Source organism: Diabrotica virgifera, chromosome 2 (genome assembly GCF_917563875.1).
Source record: "Diabrotica virgifera virgifera chromosome 2, PGI_DIABVI_V3a".
Taxonomy (NCBI): domain Eukaryota; kingdom Metazoa; phylum Arthropoda; class Insecta; order Coleoptera; family Chrysomelidae; genus Diabrotica; species Diabrotica virgifera.
The window spans coordinates 59977081-60002609 of record NC_065444.1 but is presented as its reverse complement, the minus strand read 5'-3'; the positions used below and the strand labels follow the sequence as shown (position 1 = coordinate 60002609).

At 31.1% G+C, this 25529-nt stretch overlaps 1 protein-coding gene across 1 annotated transcript; it reads left to right on the top strand.

Moving 5' to 3' along the window:
- The first annotated feature begins 205 nt into the window (after positions 1–205).
- LOC114337356 (zinc finger HIT domain-containing protein 3) lies at positions 206–19902 on the top strand. Its single transcript, XM_028287769.2, has 3 exons — positions 206–471; positions 6622–6776; positions 10848–19902. Exons 1-3 carry the CDS (start codon positions 404–406, stop codon positions 11030–11032), a joined length of 408 nt encoding a protein of 135 aa, XP_028143570.1. The 5' UTR covers positions 206–403; the 3' UTR covers positions 11033–19902.
- Positions 19903–25529: the final 5627 nt, after the last annotated feature.

Here is a 25529-nt window from a genome sequence, read left to right as displayed (position 1 = left end):
TGCTACTACTTTTTGTATGCTAAACAAAAATGCACAATAAAGAGGGGAAAATTGTTAAATAGGTATTTTGACATCTATTTATCTACAAATGAATTAATTTTTGATTTCTTTCAAAAGAACCGATAGATGGCACTGCATTGATACTTCCGCGAAACCACTCTAGATAGCGCAACAATCGCGATAGGTTCAATAACATTTGATTTATGTTTGACAAGAATTTTGACAGAAAGCAAATGATAGGCTTCAAATGTTTAAAAATATTGAATACCACGCCGTTATTGTTACTTTTTGCATTTGTATCTTTGTTTTAACTTCAAGTTAGTACGGAAAACAAATTAGAGTGAAAAAAGCTGTGATACGGTGAAACAGAGTTTCACATTAATTAAAACGCAACTACAAAAAGATGAATAAAATTTGTGAAATTTGCCAAAAAGAGGCACGGTACAAGTGCCCAATTTGTCTAATATTTTAGTAAGTATATTGTTTACCTGCTGGAATTTAATTTAAATCACCGATACTGATATTTGTGCAAAGTATCGTAGTTAGGTAAACCACGTTTTTCTCAAAAAACTAAATAATCAAAATAATACCTTCTATGTTTATTTGGAATTTCCCTATTTTGTTTTTGGACAATTGAGTGTTATACCCTATTCCACGAACATAGGCCTGTTTTGGATTACTTCGACAACGAATATTTTACTGTGCAAAATAAGAAGAACAAAAGTAAATTGCAAATACATTGTTGTTTATTGGAATAATTATTAGCGCCATTTACTTTTGTACTTCTTATGTTGCACAGTAAAATATTCGTTGTCGAAGTAATCCAAAACAGGCGTATGTTCGTGGAATGGCCCATATATTTATGATAATCTCCTAAATTTAAAGTAGGTGCCTATTCTAATTTATATTTTGTCATATTATTTATTTTGATTTCACATCCACTCATGTCTTTGTTCTTCTTATTTCTAGTTCAAATGATTTATACTGTTCCTGCCTTTTTACTATATTATTTAAAGTCTTTAACCCGCCGTTACACACGTCTCCTATTGTGATGTGGTTGCACGCGTATGAGCGTCTCCCTCACCTACATAAGTTCGACTTATTTCGAGGAAGAATGAATGTCAACATGTATAAATATAAAATGGGTTGTACTCACATATTATAGAAAGTCTCGTAAACCAATTTTTTTTTATTAATTTAACAAAACAAAAGTAAAAATAATATACATAGATCAAAAGCAAGTTTTCTTAATTTTCAATTTCAGCAATTTACGCGAATTCATTTTACTAAAAATACAAATTAAAATTAACAACTGTTCTGAAGCTATTTCTTTGTGGTATGTATGTAATTAACTATTAATATTTTGTATTTTGATAATGACGTCCGAGGTGGAATTCGAAACGTCAATAAAATCAATTTTTCAAGTTAAATTGTGGCTTATTTCCCAATTAGAATAGGTAAATTTAAAAATGGGTTCTTAACCAGTGGCGCACCTAGAATTTTCCTCTGGGGGGAGGGGGGTTAGCTTGGGCACCGAAAGTTTTTTGTATTATTTGTGAAAGACAAGTTACATTTTCCTACTTTCTTTTATATATATATTTCTATATGCTCTGTGTGGGATTTTAACCCCCAAACCCCCCGCTCGGTGTGCCACTGTTTCTGACCTAATCCAAACCATAATATTTTAATTAAACCTACCTAAATATTAAATAAAAACCTAAAAGTTTCTTTGAGATAACAGAAACGTGATTTCACTGTGATTGCACACGCAGTGAGGAATTCCCTCACTTGAAGAGGGATGTCTCTTCTTTCAACTATCACACAGCACACTGACCGCCTGAAATATTCTATAACTTTTTCATACCCTCTCATGAACCATGCTAAAGGCATTCCTGGGTGCTTAAGGTTATCGTATTAGTTTACACAATTTCATTGGTTATAAACAAATATGGTGAGGGATTCCCTCATAGCGCGTGTAATGGCGGGTTAATAATATGGACGGCCTCAGTGCAAAAGGTAACAAGTCATTTTTCGGATTTTTTTTATCATGTGATATTCATTGTTTTACCAATGTCTAGCTCTGTGCAAAAAGAAAAAAGTCAACTACCACTGAAAGGCTACATTTTTTTACGTGTAGAATGTAACAAGTTAAATATGAAAAAATTATTTTGTGCAAACAGAAATAAGTGGACTTGTTACCTTCAGGGCAGTATTTGAATTTATTATCACCATATTCACTGTCTGGTTGACTTGTTTCCAATCAGTAAAAGTACATGAAGTCATTTTATAATAAATTTAGTATTTTTGTACCTTAAAGTTGCTGAAAAAAAGAAATATTACCTGAGTAAGGACCTGTGTCAATGGTAACAAGTAAGGAAAATATTGTGCATTTTGTAACAAGTCGAAAAATTTAATTAAATTAAAAGTCCAACTATAAAATTTTTTAAAGTTCAATAAAAACCACTATTTTGTATTGTTTTGTGAAAAAATTTAAAAATTTATTCGAAAAAAATCCAAGAACCGTTTTTTCGTTTCCTCAAAACCAGGAAATTTGACTTGTTACACACACACCTTTTGCACTGAGGCCGTCCATATCATGGTTGGTTTTTGTTATTGATAGCTTTCCTTTAGTATTAATTTCAGCAAGAAAATCTGTTCTACTGTGCTTGTTCCTTGTCTAAAACCCGCCTGATATTCACCAATTATATCTTCCTGTTTTTTCTTTATAGTTTGTTTTTAACCAAGGGGAGGGATTCAAATTTACCGTGCTGTAATGCTTGTTTCTAATTGGTCCAACCACAGGCAAGTTTACTCCACTGTTATTAAATTTTGACACTAATGACATTTATGAAATTTTGGCACTTCTGTCATTTTATAGGTTAATTAAGTATATCGACGATTTTTTGTGTTTTCTGCATTATTCCTTTAATTTTAAGATTTTTAGTCTACATTTATATAAAAACAGAACTCTTAGGGTCGATTTCTCATACCTGCCTTAATCTACGGTTCAGTTGAACCAGGTTCACGGGTGAACTGCGGTTTTGTTTGGAATGCGTTTCTCATTGCGAGTGCACGTTCTACAGCTTTCGAGAAATGCCAATAGATGGCAAAAGGTAAAAAACTATCGCCATTTTGTACGACCATTTTTATGCTGTTTTTGAATAAAGTTAAATTTAAGTATTTATTTATTTATTTATTTATTTATTTATATATATTTACGAGCAAAGCTCATTACAATAAAACATTACAGAAGATATGAAGAACTAACAAAATATTACAAATATACGTAAAATACAATAAGATACAATAAACACTACGACAATAAAGCAAGTCAAAAAGTAAAAATAACAGGTAAAGATATATAATCACAAGTTTAAAATATTCAAGAACATAAAACTAGAGGGTGCAATCCTTTAGCGTTTTTAAAAATCGCGAACTATCCGCAAAGAAATCCACACAATTGGAGCAAGCATTTGCCTGTCTAGAAACCCTCGAGATGAAAGAATTTGCAGTGAAGTTAGTTCTGCTGATGGGAGTATGAAACGTAGATCTTGAACGTGTGATTCTGGAGGGAATATGTAAACCTACTTCCTCAAGGAGCTCAGGGCAGTCGTGAATTGAATTTATAATATTATACAACATGTACATGTCCTTCTTTTTCCGTCTGCTTGATAAGGTGTCAATGTTAAGTTCTAGTTCAAGATCCATATAATTCCAGTCTCTACGGTTTGTTTTGAATGCGACGAACCTAAGGAATAGGTGCTGGATCCTTTCAATCTCACAGTTGTATGTCTCATAGGCGGGTGACCAGACGCAAGATGCATATTCCACGATTGGCCTCACCATTGCACAGTACAACAGTTTAAACGATCTCAACTGCTTAAAGTCTTGGGAGCATCTTTTAATAAAACCTAACAGTTGAAGCGATTTTGAGATGATATTGCTTATATGAATATTGAAAGATAGTCCAGAGTCAAGTGTAACTCCAAGATCTTTTATGGATGTGACTGTTGTGATATTTGTATCACCTATTTTGTAAGTGAAAGAGATAGGACTTTTCGAACGCGTGAATGAAATGTGAAAACATTTGCAGGAGTTAAGAACCATGTCATTGTTGCTGCACCATTCATTCAACCGATTCAAATCGGACTGAAGCCTTAAACAGTCGAGTGGATTCCTAATGTGGCAGTAAAACTTAACATCGTCAGCAAATAAAAGAAATTTCGCATATTGGAAACAGTCTTTTATATCGTTAATAAAAACATTAAACAACAAAGGTCCAAGATGAGATCCCTGCGGTACACCCGAAGGGACAACTATTTCGTAGGAAAAATAGCTGTAGAGCTTGACGATTTGTTTTCTGTCCAGAAGATATTCCCTAAGCCACAGCAGAAGTGAATCATGTATCCCTAATCGCTGCAATTTTTCTAATAGAATATTGTGATTAACTCTGTCGAAAGCCTTAGAGAAGTCGGTGTACAGGGCGTCCACCTGTAGTCCTTCGTCCAAGGCGTTCAGTAAGAAGTTAGTATATGTCAGCAAATTGAGTTCAGTTGACTTATGGCGCCTGAAACCAAACTGCTGTTCCAATAGAACACCGTTCAAGGAGGGTGTAAGGAGGAGGTTATAGCCAAATAGTCATTTTAATAATTATAAATAAATGTTATAAAAACAAAAATAATGTTATCGTTTATCGTTAGGCTTAATATAATAAAATAGGATATATTTATATTATGATAGAATTTCATGTTAATATAACGCATGCGTAATCCATGAAATCATCTGAACTGGGTTCTGAAATCTTTGAACGGCCGAATTCCACCGTTCAAGCATCGTTCAAGTTTAAACTGCCATCGGTTGAACGTGAATTGAGAAAGACGATTTTGACTTTAAACTGACGTTCACTAAAAGTTCAGGTTAAACTGGAGTTGAACTCGATATGAGAAATTGGCCCTTAGCGATGTGTTAGTATAATATAACATGTATGGATTATCATCGAAAGCTGATATTATGATCAACGAAAAAAGAAGATGAATTTGGTGACTTTTCTAGTAACATTCTTGGGTGTGAATCTGTCTTTTTAGTTTACTCCTCTTGGTTAAAAAATCAACTATAGTAGGTATATTCTTTAAATAGATTGCCAACATTTTGATTGCACCATTTGGCAATAGGGCTTTTCATCGATTGTCATTTGTTTCGAGCTTCTGTCATAAATAATATGTTGTATATTCTGTGTATGATATTAATATACAGGGATTATATGACATACGATATAAGCTCGAAACAAACGACATTTAATGAAAAGCCCTATACTATGCCTCTATAATTTTTACATTGGCTCTTATCTCCTTCTTTTGAATGGGACATATTGCTTACCATTCATACCATTCTTTTCGTAACTGTTCTTCCTAAGATATTTTTTGAATTAACCCTGGAACCCCCAGATTTTATCTAACAATACGTATTTAAATAAAATTTTATTTTATAGTATTTTTATTTACTTATGTTAAAAATATCTATTTCTAACATGAGAGATACACGAAAACAGAACAAACACTAAAATTAAAGACAACAGATACAGAGAATTGGAACAAACACTAAAATATACCCACAGTATGTAATTCTGCTAGTACATAGGGCTATTTTTTTTGCACAAAGTGCCTACAACTGTTAATTTATAGTTAATATAGAAATCGTTTAGATATGTATAGATATATGAGTACAAAAAGTCCGTTAGACTCGATATTAGAAAGTTATACTTGAAAATTTTGACCTACGTTTTCAGTTTTGTCATTATAAACAAAAGTCAATTCTACTCATATTTAGTTATGCTGTCCGGTAGCCTTAACATTACATTACTACACTCTTCCTTGAGATACTTGCAAAGTAGAAAGCTATGTTGTGAAATTTTTTATCAAGTTATCATGGAAAAGGATAAATATTTTTTAAGGATAAAGATTAAAGATCCCAGGTTGCTATCTACATTTCTTCATGCTCGTGATTTCCTCCATATTTAAACAAATCATATGTTATTTGGTCGTTTTCTGGACTTCTGTTATGTTTTAGGCTCTCTATAATATTTTTAACTTCTTTCCTAATGGGATGCATTTTGTCGATATGATTTGGATTTGCCTGTGTACTTGTTATCTAAGTTACCTCATTATCTAAGTTTACTTCCAGATTTTCTTGACAATTCAGCAAATGTTCGAAATATTCCGTCCATCTGTTTAAAATCTCTATTTCATTCATTGGACTTACCTACTAATAATTTCTGCCGCATTAAATGGATTAATCCCTTTTTAGTAATATGTATTACTAAATTAGAATGTACAGAATTTAAGAAAAATCTAAATTTTAAATGTACCACTCTAAAGAATTTCATTTTTTAAGAAAAGTTAAAAAATTATAAAAGTCAGCTTCAAGTAATTCAAAAGACATTAGGATTTGAAAAGCAATATGGTCATAATGACTACCTCTGTAAGTCTAGTGTTAAAAGTTTTTTTTAGTGACACCCCATTTTGTATTGAAATACAATACAATTTATACAGTATATTCTTTATCAATCAAGTTTCAACTTCCACATTGGAAGCTATTTTAAATAATTGATTTTTTTGTTTACAGTTGTTCAGTTCCTTGTTGTAAAAAACACAGAGAAAACAAATGCAATGTTCTTCAAAGAGATGAAGAAACTGAAGAAGCCAACTTAATTGTGAAGAGAAGAAAAATTGAAACTGTAACAGAAGATACAGTAGCTGATGATAGATTGAAACTATTAGGTAATGTAAACATTCTTTTATAAAATTAATATACATTTAATGTTTGGTTTTCCCTTCCAGTGAAGATGTTAATAATTGACTGATTTTAGACTTTTATTATGGTCTGTTTTTAAACCCAGAGGAGTAATTCAAATTTAACGCACTGTAATGCTCGTCTGTAATTGGTCCAACCTCAGACAAGTTTACTCCACTGTTAGAAATTTTGACACTAATGACATTTATGAAATTTTGACACTACTGGCATTTCATAGGTTAATTAACACGTTGACGGACAGAACGTCTATAAACGTCTAATTTCCATTGATGTAATGTGATACAACATCTATAGATGTTGCATTTTTCACTATGCTACTTTGCAAAATACATATAGTGTCACAACACTTGCTTATACATTTGACTCACTGTCTGTCAACGTGTTAAGTTATATCAGTGGTTTTTGTGTTTTCCGCATTATTTTAGATATATATACTATATACTATACTATACAGGGTGATTGATTAGTGCGAGGAAGCTCAGTAGATCTGTTATAGTAAAAATTACAAAAAAAAATTATTAACAAAAATTGTAGGCAGTTTTAAACTCCACATTTTAAAATTAGTTACAATCTTACAGGGTGTTCCATAAGATGGTGGCAGACCAAACTTATGTTTTTTTAAATGGAACACCCTGTATTTTATTTTAAATTTGAAATCTGCTTCACTTCCACATCACAAAAATGTAAAGTTTTATTATGTTATACCGGGTATTTAAAAAGTTATAACCAATATTACCTGAAAATCGTATCAAGTTTAACTCCCTGTATAATTAAAAAGGAGTATAGGAACATTGATCTATTGCATCCATAGTTTTTTAATAATTGTTAAAAATTATAAAACATATTCGTTTTCATAATATTCGTTAAATCAAATACAGGGTAAGTCAAAATGCAAGTACATTATTTTCTTGGTAATTTTAAATAGAACACCCTGTATTTTATATTCCTATCGAAAAGTACTACTATCGAACTTCAAATTTTATGAAGTACTCCCTATACCTAAAGTTATCAGTTTTCTAGATATTTTTATTTTTCCATCAAAGTATTAATTTGGTAGATATTTTAACGTTTACCAATAATTATTGTGAGTTGGCCATTATTGATTTGTCATAAACTGACAGTTTGACATTATTATTTATTAATTCAGGAACGAAATAACGACACAGAAAAGAAAACAATTTATTTCAAATAAAATTTATAAAAAATAACCGACGGAAACAAAAAATAACAAATAGAAAAATAAAAAACAACAGTAATTTTAACTTATCTTACTTAAGTAAGGTGTTCAAAATGACCTCCCAAAACATCTATGCATACTTGAAAGCGGTCATTGAAAGAGTTGCTTACATTATTAAGCATTTGTAAAGAAATATTTTGAAAGGCAATTCGGATTCTATTTTTCATATTATCCCTTGTTGTTGGAGGTATTTTGTATACTTCGTTCTTAACGTAACCCCAAAAAAATGACTCCATTTTATTGAAATCCGGTGACAATGGGGGTCACCTTACCGGTCCATCCCTTCCGATCCACCTTTCACCAAACTGATCATTAAGTTCACCACGTACTAATTCATTGTGGTGCGCAGGAGCACCGTCATGTGGAAACCACATTTGTTCACGTATATTAAGTGGAACCTCTTCTAGTAATATCGGTAACTGATTTACGATAAAATCTAAATAAATCTCACCATTTAAGTTATCTTAAAAAAAAATATGGTCCTACTACATGGTTACCGACAATACCTCCCCGCACATTTAGAGACCATCTTGTTTGACTATGTGTTACTATGTGGTATGGATTACTTGTTGAATCTTAGTGAAAGTTATGTCTATTAACAGAACCGTTTCGATGGAATGTAGCTTCATCACCAAATAGGACATAATCAAAAAAATCTCTGCTCATTAATTTTTTCTAAGTCCCATTCACAAAATACTATTCATTTGTGCTATTCTTGGTGCTTTTGAATATGATAAGGGTGCATCTTGTTTTTAGATAGAACGTTTTGAACAGAGTAGTAACTAAGTTCTTGTTCATTGGAAATACTCCTTATAGTTGTGTGTGGGTTTTCTGTATCTGCCATCAACACACTCATTTCGTTTTCTTCTGTCACACTAGTTTTTGTTCGTTCACGTTTTTCATAATTCACTGAACCAGTGCGTTAAATCGATCTTTCAATTTTTCAAATGTATCTTGTCTAAGTGGTCGCCTATCTGGAAACCGTTCTTGATCAATTCTAGCTGATAGTAATGAATTTTTATTGCATTCCCCCAAAATCCAGATCATATCTACCATTTTTTCATCAGTAGTAAAATTCATTATTGCTAATTTAAATTAAATTAATTACTGAATTACTAAATAATAATTGTTGCTAATTTACGGTGTACCCCAATACTGAATTAATAAACAATAATGTCAAACTGTCAGTTTCTGACAAATCAATCATGGCCAACTCACAATAATTATTGGTAAACGTTAAAATATCTACCAAATTAATACTTTGATGGAAAAATAAAAATATCTAGAAAACTGATAACTTTAGGTATAGGGAATACTTCATAAAATTTGAAGTACGATAGTAGTACTTTTCGATAGAGATATAAAATACAGGGTGTTCTATTTAAAATTACCAAGAAAATAATGTACTTGCATTTTGACTTACCCTGTATTTGATTTAACGAATATTATGAAAACGAATATGATTTATAATTTTTAACAATTATTAAAAAACTATGGTTGCAATAGATCAATGTTCCTATACTCCTTTTTAATTATACAGGGGGTTAAACTTGATACGATTTTCAGGTAATATTGGTTGTAACTTTTTAAATACCCGGTATAACATAATAAAACTTTATATTGTTGTGATGTGGATGTAAATCAGATTTCAAATTTAAAATAAAATACATGGTGTTCCATTTAAAAAAACATAAGTTTGGTCTGCCACCATCTTATGGAACACCCTGTAAGATTGTAACTAATTTTAAAATGTGGAGTTTAAAGCTGCCTACAATTTTTGTCAATAACTTTTTTTTGTAATTTTTACTATAACAGATCTACTGAGCTTCCTCACACTAATCAATCACCCTGTATACTATATTTTTAGATTTTTCGTCTACTTTTATATAAAAAAAAACAGTTATTTTTAGAACTCTTTAGTAACGTATTAAGCTTTGTTGTTAAACCAAGAGGAGTAAACTAAAAAGACAGATTCACACCCAAGAAAGTCACTAGAAATATCACCAAATACATCTTCTTTTTTGATTGATCATATCGGCCTTTGACAGTAATCCATAAATATTATATTATCCTAATATGTCGCTAAAGAGTTCTAAAAACAAATGTTTTTATATAAAAACTGACTAAATATTTAAAAATTAAAGGAATAACGCAGAAAATACAAAAAATAGCTGATATAACTTAATTAACCTGTGAAATGCCAAAAGTGTCAAAATTTTATAAATGTCATTAGTGTCAAAATTTTATAACAGTGGAGTAAACTTGCCTGAGGTTGGACCAGTTACAAACAAGCTATACGGCGCGGGAAATTTGAATTACACCTCTTGGTTTAAAAACAGACTATAGTATAATATAATATGTATGGATTACCGTTGAAGGCCGATATGATCAACCAAAACAGAAGATGTATTTGGTGATTTTTTTAGTGACTTTCTTGGGTGCGAACCTGTCTTTTTAGCTTACTTCTCCTGGTTTAAAAACAAATTATAGTAAAAGATTAATTGCTCTTTATGAGTTTTGACATATATCAAGAATATTGTTTGTAATTGTATGACAGGCAAAAAAACTATACTTAACCCGTAATAAAGCTTCAGTGAAAATAATTTGAAAATTCCAGTGAAATTATGAAATTTTGAGATTTGTTTCGAGTTCAGTGTTTCTACAGAGGTGCTCTGAAGAGATTTATAAAATCGAAATGCCTATAAGTACATAGTGGAAGCCCTATTCTGAAATCAAAATCATTTTTTACTTTTACATGAAATTTTTGTTTGTGTTTTACTAACTCGTAATGTATTTTCAGCCACTAATGAGGAATTGAATAATCTGTTAGCAAATAGTCATCTCAGAAATCTCCTAGTAACCATAGATCAGACCGAAAATGCGGACGAAGTTATGCAAAAAGCCATGCAGGAACCAATTTTTGTAGAATTCGCTGATGCCTGTCTTAAAGTCGTTGAAAACAAAACCACTGAGGAAAATACTTAAATAGTTTAATTAACGCTTAAGTTATACAGTAGGTTCTCGGATTTTATGTAAGATTGATACTATTTGAAAATCGTGGTGATTTTTTCGTGTAATAAGTTTAAACTATATTGTTATAAGAGTGTCCTATTCGTGTTATTTGATGATTTAAAGAGCTACATCTTGACGAAAAAACCATTTTTATTGGATTTAAAAGTGATCCAGTGGATCATATTATTATATAATTTTTAAGAAAATTTAAAACGGCTTACATTGTCTGCAGCAATACAAGATGAAGCGCTATTTTAGCGATAATGACATTTTCAATACCATTCAGTCATTCAATGTAGGTAGTTGGACCAGAAATCACGACAACAAAAGCTTTGTAATTGTAGTTGCAGTTTTTGTTGTTTTAAATTTTCTTGTACTCTTAAAAAATACCTTTTATATTTGTCTTTGCAGTATGCAATGTTAAATAAACATGCTATGTTTAATGCAACAGTTTAGTATTTTTGTTGAAATATTAAAATTTTTGTCAAATCTTGCATTCTATAACACTTATTGAGCACTCTAAAGTGTTAGTTTATACATGAATAAATATATGCAAAAAGGCAAATGTTTTAAAAAAATTCATTCACTCCAGAAATCTGTACTGTCAAAAGGATTGAGTTTTTAGGGATTCTTTTCGTATTCTATTTCTGTGTTATTGAGTTGACATTAGGAGCTAGAGAGTTAGGTGACCTGGTAGGTGGAATATCTCCCACAAATGTCCTGACACATGTAGATATTACTAGAAATATCGCTGTTTGCAGGGAATGACACCAGTAGTTGAGAGGATAGAGGATTTTTGTACTTAGATGTCGCGACATCAATAAGCATTGTTTGTTCAGTATTATGAAATCCGGCTTATTATGTACCACTACACATTTGAACATTCTCCTTCCAGATGCGCATTTTTTCTTTGTTGGTCAGAGGGTGTCTGCGCATATTGGGACCGTGCAAGTTCGGAAAAGCGACACCTGGTTTCATAGCTCAGCAACTTTTTTCGCACTTTTAATTGTATTGGCCAATTGCATTAGTCCTTGCTGCTGGATAATTGTCAGGGCCACAGCCCAAAAAAGTTTAAGAAGAAAATTAAGGCTGAGGTTATGATATTAAAAGGTAAACAATTGTATGTAGTAAATAAAATTAATTATTAATGCAGTACTGCAAACAAAATACAATTGAGTGTCTGAGAAAGAGAAGGGATTATGCCACAAAATTTTTTTTTTAGTTTTATCTTTTTCAAAAGGTTTTATCTTTCTCAACAAACAGCTGACGCTCGAACTGTCGGATTTTCATTTGCATTTTAGACAAACAAGGGGATATGCCACACTTACAAGAAGTTCATATTATTGTTCCTTGATGGCAGCACTATGGAGAACGACAAAAAAACCAAAATTTCAAGTTGTGTGGCATAGCCCCTTCTCTTACTCAGACACTCAATTAAATTTAATTTTATATAATATTTGCATATCATATCAATATTGTGGAGCAACATATAATTTTTCTTCTTCAATGACAGTAGGTATGAAATATATGTCATTTGGACAATTTCAATTGACAATATGAATTATTTAAGCAATATTTCTCCGCTATTCTCGCACGATCGTTCTCGTATCCCCTCCAAGTACTTGCACACCGCGAATATGTTGCCTCAATATAATTTTTATTATCTTCTACGAGGCTACTTGAGCAGTGTGAAATGGTTGCTCCAGCTAGACAGTTTCTGAAAATAAGTTTTTTTTTTAATTAACCACCTGCTTTCCTGTATCTGTCAGTTTTCTTCTTCATAGATACCGTGGTAATGTCATTCGTTCAATTGTAGTACGAGGGTGATATTATAGCGCCTTTGTGCATACATAGGTGTTTAGTCCTTTCAGAAAATTTTATTATTACGATGTTTACCTAATAATAGTTTTATCCTTTGTATAAAATCAACTCTCAGTTAGTTTTTCATTTTTGTTGATGGTCAATTTTTGATGCTTGCTTTATTCCAAAATAGTTCTCGTCTACAATTCTCGTTTTGTCCATTTATTATTATCTTTTATTATTAATGAAGTTGTAATGATTTTATCTTTATCCAGCTGTTCTCACTTTAGTATTAACATTTGCGTTATTGTATATATTGTTTCGTTTTGTTTTAGCATTTAAAGTAGCTTATTTAAGGTTATATGGGATATTAGTCTATTTAAAAGAATATTATGCCGAAATAACAGTATACAAATTTATTTGAAAACACTATCGTATAGAGTTTGCTGTTCAGTTTTATGTTAAATTAGCATTTTGTAATACCGCAACTTATAACTGTCGAAAATACCTTCGCAAAATTTATGATATAGTCAATAGTCTAATCATGAATGACTTTTCCATTTAAACTAATTTGAACCAATTATAACGTCTGGACGTCGATATAATTTGATGTAATGTTCGGTATTTTAGGCTATACGAGGTGTGGCAATTAAAGAACGAGGCTGACGCTGTAAACCATATTACAGCCAACTGACGTTTGCCTATGGGGTTGATTGGTGCGGTTGTCGAGAATTACGAAAGTAGCGTAATTCATTTTCACTAAAAGCTTGATTTTACTATTTTTAATGTGTACTTGCATTGTTTACACCTTCTGAAAGTAGTGTGTCACTTGTTTCTGCTTCTTTGATGCAGGAAAACTTGTTTGTTAGTTTTACATTGTCTTTTACGCAGCATCAGTTTTTCAGCCAATATGCCCGTCGTCCTGGTCCTCTAGGTATTCTAGAAGTTGATTTGTGGGCGTGACACAAGGATACGTAGTCAGTCACTCGTTCCCCAGGTGCAAACTCCTCTTCTTAACCGTCATCATTTTTCTCTTCATTTTCTTCCTCATTTTCGTACGATGTCAGTTAGATGCTCAAATCTAAGGTCACTAGCATCACAGTCTAACCAACCACTCTTCCAAATTTTTTACGTCCACATTTTCTCTCCCATGGCCTGAGTTCACTAAACTTTTAAGATCAGCAAGTTCATTTTAATGTTCTCCAATTGCTAGTACTTTAAGATTATGTTGATTATGCTGCGTTGTAAATTTCTTTCCAGCTCAGATCATTTGAAGAATTGAACACTTCTAACTACTTTTAAATTTCTCAGCTTCTTGTTGCTCACCGCTGAGTTTCTCTCATTGAAGTCCTCGTCCCATGGCGTTGCTTAAAGCAAGTTAACACCCCGATGATGCTTCAAAATCTCGTAAGCCCAATTTCATGTAAGCTTTTGCATGGCATCGGCACAGTATAAAGAGGGACAGTAGAACCACTCTCCGAAAAATTGGAAGTAAAATCTGTAGTCGCGCATGGCGGCCGCGCAATGTTCTTAGTCGCTTTTGCCCTACTCTCGCATTGCTAGTCGCATATAAACGTACGGATTTTTAACAGGGAAAACCCGCATCCTCCACTGGTGAATTACCAATTGCGTCATAGAGAAATAAAAAGAGAAGAGAGTGCTTGGTTGCATACATTTGATTGTCACACTAGACGCTAGCGACTCGATGGACTACTTACCGAACTACACGGCTAAAAGCGGGCGTGGCGGGATATTTAAAATTATTTTAGATTTCACTTAGCTATGAAGATCTATTTACAAAAACAAAATAACTGTATTTTTAAGTTTTCTTTAATGTTTTAGTGTAAAAACCTAATTTCTATGAAATAATTTGGAAATTGTAATATTATTTACACATTATTTTATTTATGTCATAAATAATATTAAAATTTTAAATTTTTTCATAGAAATTATATTTTTACACAAAAAAATTACAGAAAAAATATTAAAAATACAGTTATGTTGGTTTTGTAAATAGATCTTCGTAAAACATGGGAATAAACACTATGGGAAAAAAACTACACACATTTTATTTTTATTAATCTTCACGGCGACCTCTTTATTCATCTTATATTTTACAAAATGCAGATATTACTAGTTTGATTAGTAGCCTAAAAATATCTAAAGAAAAATATTTTTTTTCAGAACTTTCAGAAAAATAGAAAATAATATAAACACTGGGAAAAAAACTACATATATTATATTTTTATTAATCCTCACGGGGACCCCCCACTTACCGCATGCATGTATGGAGTGCTGATAAAACAAAATAAGAAAATCTATGCAGTAAAATTGTTTTGAAATAATGATGTAAAACACAGATCAACACAAAATGCATGCATGTCCCCGCTCTTTATTCTTTAATTATCTTATCTTTTACAAAATGCAGATATATATTACAAATTTGTCTAGTAGCCTAAAAAAACCTTATAAATTATTCTACATTTCCCTCAGAACTTTTTAGAAAAATAGGATACATATATACAGAGTGTAACAAAAATACAGGTCATAAACTAAATCACCTATTCTTTGACCAAAAATAGTTTGAATGAACCTAACTTACCTTATTACACATATACACATAAAAAAAGTTACAGCCCTTTGAAGTTACAAAATGAAAATCGATTTTTTCGAATATATTGAAAACTATTAGAGATTTTTTATTGAAAATGGACATGTGGCATTTTTATGGCAGGAATATCTTAAAGAAAAATGATAGTGAAATTAAAAATTTTATGGGGGTTTTGTTCCCTTAAACCCCCCCAAACTCTTGTGTACGTTCCAATTAAATTATTATGGTGATACCATTAGTTAAATTCAATATTTTTAAAACTTTTTCGGCTCTTAGTGTTTTTTCGACAAGGCAGTTTTATCGAGTTGCGGCTTTTTTTCTAATGTTTAGGTGTTTAGGTCTAAATTAGGTGTAATACTATACTCATTATCATGCTGACTGGAAATTGAGCGTTTATTCTTGACTGGGTTATTAATGGAGGATAATTTTGGAGGAACTATTTCTTTGTTACTAAAAATGTGTACATTTGAAACAGAGATTTCATCAGAAGAATGTGCAGGTATAGGCAAAAGTTGATCATGGACATTGGATATGTGAATTATTTTGGAGGGCACTGCATTATTTAATAGTTTTGTTTTTAAACTGCTTGTAAATTGTGTTTCCTCAAAATTATCTTCACATAAATAACACCTAGTTTCAGTAAATTCAATACCAATAATTTCAAACCAGTCATGACGTCTTTTTAAATCTTTATCTGGAAATCTAAAAAACTTTTTATTTGTATACTCTGGGTCTGTGACAGGATGAAAATACTTGTTATTACAATAGGAAGCTAAACATCCGTGAACATATTTACTGGGTTTGGATTTAGAATTTGACATTGCAAAATGATAAACTAATATTACCTACATACAATATAACCACTATAAATTGTAACTAAACAGAACCTTTATTGATATTTAACTTAACTTACTTACAAAACACTGACTTTTGTTACAATACTAGTTTTTTATTTCTATTTACACTATAAAATGATAAACTAATTTTACAGTTGAGTCCATTGGCAGAAAGTGGTTATGACAATCTGTGTGAATGAGGTGAACTTTGTATGTAAATTAATGCCAAAATAAAATTAGTTGTGAAAAACAAACAATAAACAAACCAGAAATGTTGCAAATTGTACTTAAATCTGAAAACGTCCCCAAGCGTCTTTTTTGCACCTCTATTTTTTCGATGTACTGAATCTAGAAAGTTCATAAAAATAACATGTATGTTTACTTAATAACAGGCAGTAGCTGGTTTGTCTTTAGTGTCATGTGTGGAACACAATGGTGCTAAGTAACAAGTATGTGTTTTATCTCTCCAGGTATTAATGAGAACCATGGACTCAACTGTACCTACATACAATATAACTACCATACCTTTATTAACGTTTAACACCTTGGTTAGCGATCACTTAAACTAATAACCTGTAATTTTGTACCATTTTATCCTTATTTTGAAACCAATATGAGAAACTAAAAACTCTCGCTTTAGAGCATTTTAAATCATTTAATAACAATGGAAGCCAGCGTCTCACACAGTATTACAGTCAATATTTTGTGTGAAATGCTGGCATCTCACATGGTAGCCAAGGTGTTAACCTACCTACTTACATGTACTTACACTATACTTGTTATTCTATTAGTCTACTTGTCTACAAACATGGGAGGCCTATGTCCAGCAGTGGATCTAGAGGGGCTGATGATGATGATGATTAGTCTATATCACTTCTCTGTAATTCCAAGTTCCTGAAAATAAAACAGAAGGCAATTTTAATACAATGCATATAGAGAGTGAATATCGAGGTTAGGGAGTTGAACTAACTCAAAATGTAAAGTGATTTTCTTATTAAATTTGTAAAAGTATTTCTAAGAATACACAAATAGCATTTTGCAACTAAGAAAAAAATAATATTAATTACTGAAAAATATTGAATTAACATTACTTTTAGTAGAATGCAGTAATTAATCACATCATAGTTTTTGAGAAATTAACTCATAAAAGAAAGCAATTTTGATTTGTTGTAAACACCACATGAATGTAATTTAAAAATTTGGTTGTATGTTAATATTTTACAATAATTATTAAAATTTATTGACCACCATTTTAAGGGTACATTTTTGGACATAGTTATTAATTTAAAAAGTCCACCGAACCCACTGCAGGAAACAGAGATTTTAGTTATCGAGGTCCATAAAACACAAAATATTTGTCATATACCTACCTACAAACAAAGTTCTTTTTTATCTTATGTCTCTGTGGATTAAAGTAAAAATATGTATTATAAATAAAATAATTATTTACCCACCTAATGACATTAATGTTATCTTCAATGTTGCTGTACTTCGTAATTATCCTTTTCAAAAGTTGATGTCTTTGTCGAGTCTGTCTATACTCCCAATCCTAGAACGAAAAAACAAATCAATTTTCTTTTAATGAAAACTAAAAATCAATAAAGAGATATGGTATGCATAGAGACCTATAATTTAAACTTGAATGGTATGAATTAAGAAGTCAATAAATAAAACTGATGATAACATGCTAGACACTCTATGTTTTGCGTATGATCAGATTCTTACGGCCTAGGGTTATAACGATATTGAATATTATATGACACACAAAATCTTAGAAGAGTACCTGCACTGGGGTTTGGAAATGAATACCAACAAAACGGAATATATGTGTGTTGGAGGTATACAGCAGGATCTATCGTTGAAAAATGAAATAACTATTAATCACTGTCAGGAATATAAATACTTGGGTCTTAAAATTACACAAGATGGAACATTGGACAAGAATAGCCAAGAAAAGTGCACGCAAGGAAGGAAAGCTATGGCATTATTAAACACAATCCTAGGGGACCAAAAGTATCTCCAAAGAAAATAAACATAACATCTATAACAGCATTGTAACATATAGCAGCGAATTTTGACCACTAAAAGAAAAATCCGAAAAGATGCTCAGGGAAACTGAAATGGACTTCTGGAGAAGAGCTGCTCGTATATCAAGAATACATAAAATCAGAAATACAAGAATATTGGAGATAATGGATAGGATATACAATTCATACAATAATTAACAATATAAAAACAAAGCAACTAAGATGTTTTAAGCCACTACAACGTACGGAAGACGACAGATTACCTACGAAAAGCTGGATAGAAGAAATTCATAGGGAAATGGGAAACTATACATATAGAGAAAGAGGCTTGAAGGAAGATATGTGTTACGATACAGAAAAAGGCGATTATATAATATATAAAAAATTGTATTTTCACCTACCGATATTCAATTTCAGCAATTCCGGCACTATCCAGTAATGAAAATATGTTCAGTTCAGTAGTATTCAGTACAAACCGCCAAATTATCTATTTATGCCGGGCGGGGAAATTGCAAATTCTCACAACAAAATGGCGTCCTAAAAACACAGTCAATGTCAATTGTCAAAAATGTAAATTTTCTTCACGGTACAATCAAAATACTTTATTGTACCATGGGTAAATTTTAGTTTCAGAAACAGCAGCGCCCCTATGTGCTACTTACCTGCGCAGAAAGATTGTGCCAGTTATTCCCTATCCTTTGACGTCTCTCTTTTTTTTTATTTCTCTATGAATTGCGTACTGCCGGTATTACTTCCTGAGATCAAAGCGCCGATAGAAGAGTGATTTTACTGTGGAACCTCTATATACTGTGGCATCGGTAGAGAACGCTTCGCTCTAAATTAAATGCTATCGGTCGCTGACGTATGCATACTACCCTTGTAGCAGCGTCAGTCTCATTATGATATAACCACATCTAGTATTATTCATTAAGTTTATGTTATTTGTGTATAACTTCGCCCTATGTATGTATTTTAAAACTGTACTTTATTCCAACTCGACTATACTTGCAAGAGAGTTACACACAAATATTTGTGGTAGAGTGTAGAGTTACTGAACCAAATGAGATGATCATATTGGGTTAATTTGTGAGTACAGTAACTCTTGCATCTCATCTCGTACCGTAAGTCGTCAGGTATGGGTGTGGTTAAGAAATTGTAATGTTCGTCGAATCGGTACTTCTTCGAGGTACCGTATTTAAACTACAACATGGAAGATTTCGATATTCTTTTTTATGCATAAAGACTGTTACATAGCCACATAGACCTATAACTTGTGTAATTTGGTACATAAATTGGAAAATTCCAAAAAACTTAGGCGAATATTTAATTGCGGTTATTGGAATAAAGTATATATAGTAAAAAATTTGATTTATTCATTTAATGTGTATGTAGTAAATAAAAGATCCCATATAGTCTAGCTATTATTATATAAGATATAGACTGCCCGACTGAAAACTGACGTTAATATTAATGTTGTGATACCTTTAATAATATTTAGAATTTTTAAGTGGATTTTTATAGTCTATGTATACCCAATATATACATATCAATAAAGATTTTGAATCGTAATGTGTTGTTGTTTTTTCTACAATATGTAGTTTGAGGTCGCCATCTACAAGCTTCTAATCATCGCCATCACCAGTGGTATACTTTTTTTAATAAGACTTGAAACAACAAAACTGATATCAGCAGTATTCTTTTGTGTCCCTATATATTTCAAAATAATCGTCATATAAAATGTCGTGACGAGACATCTCATAAAGCGACAGTTCGTAATTGCAAAATTGGTAACGGAACAATTCGTAACGTCAAAATGGAATTATTTTGTTAATGTGGAAACTAAGTTTTATTACAGTTACAATCGAAATTACGGTTATCAATTTAACGAACCAGCATCAGGATAAACATTTTTGACACATATCATATTTCGTGGAGAAATAAGTCCATATAGGACTATATAGAATAAGTCCATTTAGAGATCAGGATCCATTAATTAGTTTAAAAGTTATTCTATTTGTTTATCCCAGAGACCTTTATTTTGCAATAACATAAGACAGAAAATAATGAATATAGGGTAATTTTGAGTATGCTAAATGAAAGTAGAAAAGTAATACTATCAAAATGTATAAAAAAAAAAAGATAAAAAAATGATCTAATATAGTAAAAAATCCTAATGCCAAATTTTTGAAAGTTGGTAGTTTATAAACATTTAGAATATCTTTAAAAATATTGTCCGTAAAAAAAATCATTTTACATATTCGATAAGCTGGTATTTCACTCGAATTTTTGAAAATGTAGTTCAAATGGTGACTAGTCGGGGTAAGTGAAGGGACACCCAAATATCCAGGAGCTGGGAGCCGACAAATGCATGAGTTCAAAAACTAAAAAAACAACTTAAAACTATTGTCATTTTCTATATCTCGGGATCTACTGAATAGATTTTGATCTTTCTTTTTTAATTTATATGTAATTTTTCTGTACATTACAAATATGAATTTGTCTAGACATTTAATTATTAAACAGTCTAACTTGTTTAAACAATTTTTGAAAAAATAATTTTTTCCCAAAAATCCTTGTTTTTAATCATACTATCATTATTAATCATAGAAAAAGTTAAGGTATACTTGAATAAATAAATTATCTTCAATAAATAATTATCTAATAAAAATAATTTATTTATAAAAGTGTATACTTTAACTTTTCCTATGATCATTAATAATAATACCATGATTAAAAAAATAGATTTTTGAAAAAAAATCAAGAATTTTTTAAACAAATTAAAACGTTTATTAATTAATAAATCTATAAACAAATTACATATTTGTAATGAACGTAGAAATTACATACAGATTAAAAAAAGAAAGATCAACATCCACTGAGTTGATTCGGGGATACAGAAAATTTTATTAGTTTGAAATTGCTTTTTCGGTATCTCAATTCAGTGGATTTGTAGGTTTCCCTTAGTAACGATTTGAACTACATTTTTGAAAATTCGTAGAGGGTGCTGTGAAGGTACAATGTTTGTGCAAATTCTTTAACAAAAAATACAAATCCCATTCTTTAAAATGGCATCAATGAGATTCCTTAATTATTATAAACAAGTTAGCTGTGAATTAAAAAAACACATGGCTAACTTTGTTCCAAATGAACCAAGGCTAAATTTTTTTTATTTGAAATTTCGTGTTAAATTACTAGCCTTTCCAATATATAAAAATATTGTTTCTACGGAGAATATTTTTAAAGTTATTCTAATTGTTTATAAACTACAAAATTTCAAAAATTTGGCATTAGGTTTTTTGAGTATATTAATTTATTTTTTTAATACATTTTGATACTATCACTCTTTTACTTTCATTTGGCATACTCAGAATTGCCTTATATTCATTATTTTCTGTTTTATGTTATTGCAAAATAAATGTCGCTGGGATAAACAAATAGAATAACTTTTAAACTTATTAATGGATCAGTCTTAAATTTTGAGAATTTGTTAAGTACCTACCAAAATACATTTTGGCTTAAACCCTAAAATTCTAAGTTAAAGGGTACCCCCCGTTAAGATAGGCAAAATGCCCTCACTCTCAAAATTCAATTTTTTAAATTTTTTTACGTTTTCTGTAATTAAAAAATGAGATAACGCGGATTTTTAGCTCGCCACCCCCCTTACTCCTCCCCCCACAGCCAAAAACGTAGATTTTTAGATTTAATTTTTTTTATTTGGGTTGTAATTGATTTAAAAATTTCAAAAAATTCACCCGTGTAGCTGAGGCTTTTACAAAACATGTCCATTTTTTATGGACCCTAAGGTCGAGTGTACATAACCTCAAATTTTTTTTTAACTTTTTTAAAACCTATAACTTTTTTTTGGAGGGGGCTGCAGGTCCAATTTTTTTGAATTTTGTGTATTTTATCAAAAGATATCTCCCTGATTTTTTTCAGATTTTTTCGTCAGGTGCGCCATCTTGAAAAATCCGGAAAACTGTTTTTTTAGGGGGTTTTTAGGGATTTTCTCCATTTTATAGACTGCAACATAGATCAACTCAAGGTTTTCTTAATAGATTATGTATAATTTGAAATAAATGAGTATTTTAGGATTATCAAAAATTGGGCAAAACACCTTTAAACCCCCCAAAAACCATATATTTTTAAGTTATGTAAGGGTTTTTGTGGGCTTAATGATATTTTTTGAGATCGATACAGCCTGAATATTTTTTTTTCATTTTTTTACGTTATATGTGATTAAAAAATAAGACTAATCGCATTTTTAGCCCACCACCCCCTCGCCCTACCCCCACAAAACGTCAATTTTTCTATTTTTTTTTTTGTTTAAAGTTGCAATTAATTTAAAATTTTTATGAGGCTTCTACAAAACATATCTATTTTTATAGACCCGTGTAGGTCGAGTGTACAATACATATAACCTCAAAGTTCCTTTTTTATTTTTTTAAAACGTATTTTTGACTTCCAATTGATATTTTTTTAAAACGTCCAATGAATATTGTACATGTACATCTCTCTCTCGCGGACGGCCGCTTCAATACATGTTTAGCGCTCATTTTTAATTATTAAAAATAATAGTTAGTAATAAAATAATGACAAAAATTTCTTTAGGCTATTGCAGGGGGGGCTTTAAACTTTGAGTTGGTCACTTTATGACTTTCATAATAATAATTTTTAATCGAGTTATTAAGCCTTGAAAATGGCCATTTTCGCGTTTTTCAAATTTGAAATTGCATATGTAACTCGACAACAGTCAATTTTATAGAAAAATCACAGGATACCCTTTTTGCTCAGCTTGGTCCAGAGAATCTAAAACAAATTTGTCCGAAGTGAAAAAATTTATTTTTTGAATTCGTTTAAAAAAATGTTTAAACAATTTTCCGACCGCAGTACTGCCTGGCACCTTGTGGATTTGTTATAAGGACCTGTTTTTGAGTAAGTTTGCGCAAAAAAATTAATCGGAATAATTTACCTAACGGGACAAGCATACAGCGTGGACTATTTGCATTATGAGCCAAACGTAGATTGTTTTGTAAAATACACAAAACACACAAAAAATTAGCAGCCATCGCCAAAAAAAGTTATACGTACCTATTAAAAAACAAAAAAAAATGAGGTTATAATATGTACACTCGACCTTCGGGTCCATAAAAATAGATGTTCTGTAAAAGCCTCAGCTGTGCGTGTGAATTTTTTGTAATTTATAATTTAATAATTACTATTCTAAATGCGAAATAAGCCACAATTTAACTAAAAAATGATTTTATTAACGTTTCGACGTCCACCACGGACGTCGTTGTCAAAATACAAAATATTAATAAAACAAAAATGTTGTTTGGTAAAAAAATCTTCTAATAATTTAATTTAATCTGACTTATTTATATAGATCGTCCCAAACAATTTTTTCAGTGCGTCACAGATTATCGAATTCTCTCTATCGCATTACAGATGGAAAATAAAATCATTTTTTAGTTAAATTGTGGCTTATTTCCCATTTAGAATAGTTAATTACAAAAATGCCACAAAGAAATAGCTTCAGAACAACATTTATAATTTAATTGCAAACCAACTTAAAAAAAATAAAATCGAAAAATTGACATTGCTGTGGGGGAGGGGGAATAGGGGAAGTGGGCTAAAATTGCGGTGAGTCCCAATTTTTTTAAATCATATAGAACGTAAAAAAATAAAAAAAAATTCAGGCTGTATCGACCTCAAAAAATATAATTAGACCCGGAAAAATCCTTACCAAACTTTAAACAAACATGGTTTTTGGGGGGTTTAAAAGTGTTTCGCCCAATTTTTGAATATCCTAATATACTCAGTTATTTCAAATTATACATAATATATTAACAAAACCTTGAGTTGATTTATGTTGCAGTCTATAAAATGGAGAAAATCCCCAAAACCCCCCTAAAAAAACAGTTTTTCGGATTTTTCAAGATGGCGCACCTGACGGAAAAATCTGAAAAAAATCAGGGAGATAGCTTTTGATAAAATACACAAAATGCAAATTGGACCTGCAGCCCCCTCCAAAAAAAAGTTATAGGTTTTAAAAAAGTTAAAAAAAATTTGAGGTTATGTACACTCGACCTTAGGGTCCATAAAAAATGGACATGTTTTGTAAAAGCCTTAGCTACACGTGTGAATTTTTTGAAATTTTGAAATCAATTACAACCCAACTAAAAAAAATTAAATCTAAAAATCTACGTTTTTGGCTGTGGGTGGAGGGGTCTGGGGGGTGGCGAGCTAAAAATCCGCTTTATCTCATTTTTTAATTGCACAGAACGTAAAAAAAATTAAAAAAATTGAATTATGAGAGTGAGGGCATTTTGCCTATCTTAACGGGGGGTACCCTTTAGTAAAAGCTATTAACAAATATCGATTTTCATTTATTTTGAAATATGCGAAGCAGCAAATCAACTTTTAATATTCAAAAATCGGTATTTTGAAGATTTTTCAATGTTCTAAAAGACTCAATTTTGTAATTTTATGTCAACTAATTAGATTTTGAATAAGGTGCAAAATATTGAAATAATGGCGTTGTTTGCACTAAATTATTAATAATTAAAAAACGGACGCGAACTCTAGGCAGTAAACAGGTAGGTTTTCTTCCTATAGGTCTACATGTCTACAATAACTAAAAATGTAGTCAGCTACCTGGATATTTGAGTGTCCTCAGAAAATCTGTATTTCCCTGGACTATAGTAGGAAGAAGATAACATACAAATTATGTTACTTTATATTACCAATTTAAAATTTTGAACGGGAGAAATATATATTTATAGACAGTCGGATTTAAATACAAAGTTCAACCACGATTTTATCCTTTATGGCTTTTTGTGTACCTACTGAAAATGTCATATGAGATAAGCAAATTGAAGAAGGGCGCGTTTTTCTGAAAATAGAATTTTCTTTATTTTCCGCAACTTCTCAAAGGTAAATTTTTTCTTTTATACGATTTGCCATTACGCCTTTTTGCAGAGGTTCCTTATCATAAAAACTAACACTTTCAAGTGGCATGACAGAGAAAATCACGGACACAGCAATTTACATTACATGTCGTTTAGGGCATAATTTTAATACTCATAGGGCACCAGTAGCCCTTAGCCAAAACTTTTAAAAATAGAATCCATACTCCTCTATCGATTCGTAACATGACGGATGAAAATCGTAGGAGCACATGCAATTTTTTCTTTTCA

Coding starts and splice junctions, on each gene's coding strand:
- LOC114337356 (XM_028287769.2), top strand. CDS start 404: ATGAATAAAATTTGTGAAATTTGCCAAAAAGAGGCACGGTACAAGTGC. Junction 472..6,621: donor CCAATTTGTCTAATATTTTA/GTAAGTATATTG, acceptor TTTTGTTTACAG/TTGTTCAGTTCCTTGTTGTA. Junction 6,777..10,847: donor TGATAGATTGAAACTATTAG/GTAATGTAAACA, acceptor ATGTATTTTCAG/CCACTAATGAGGAATTGAAT.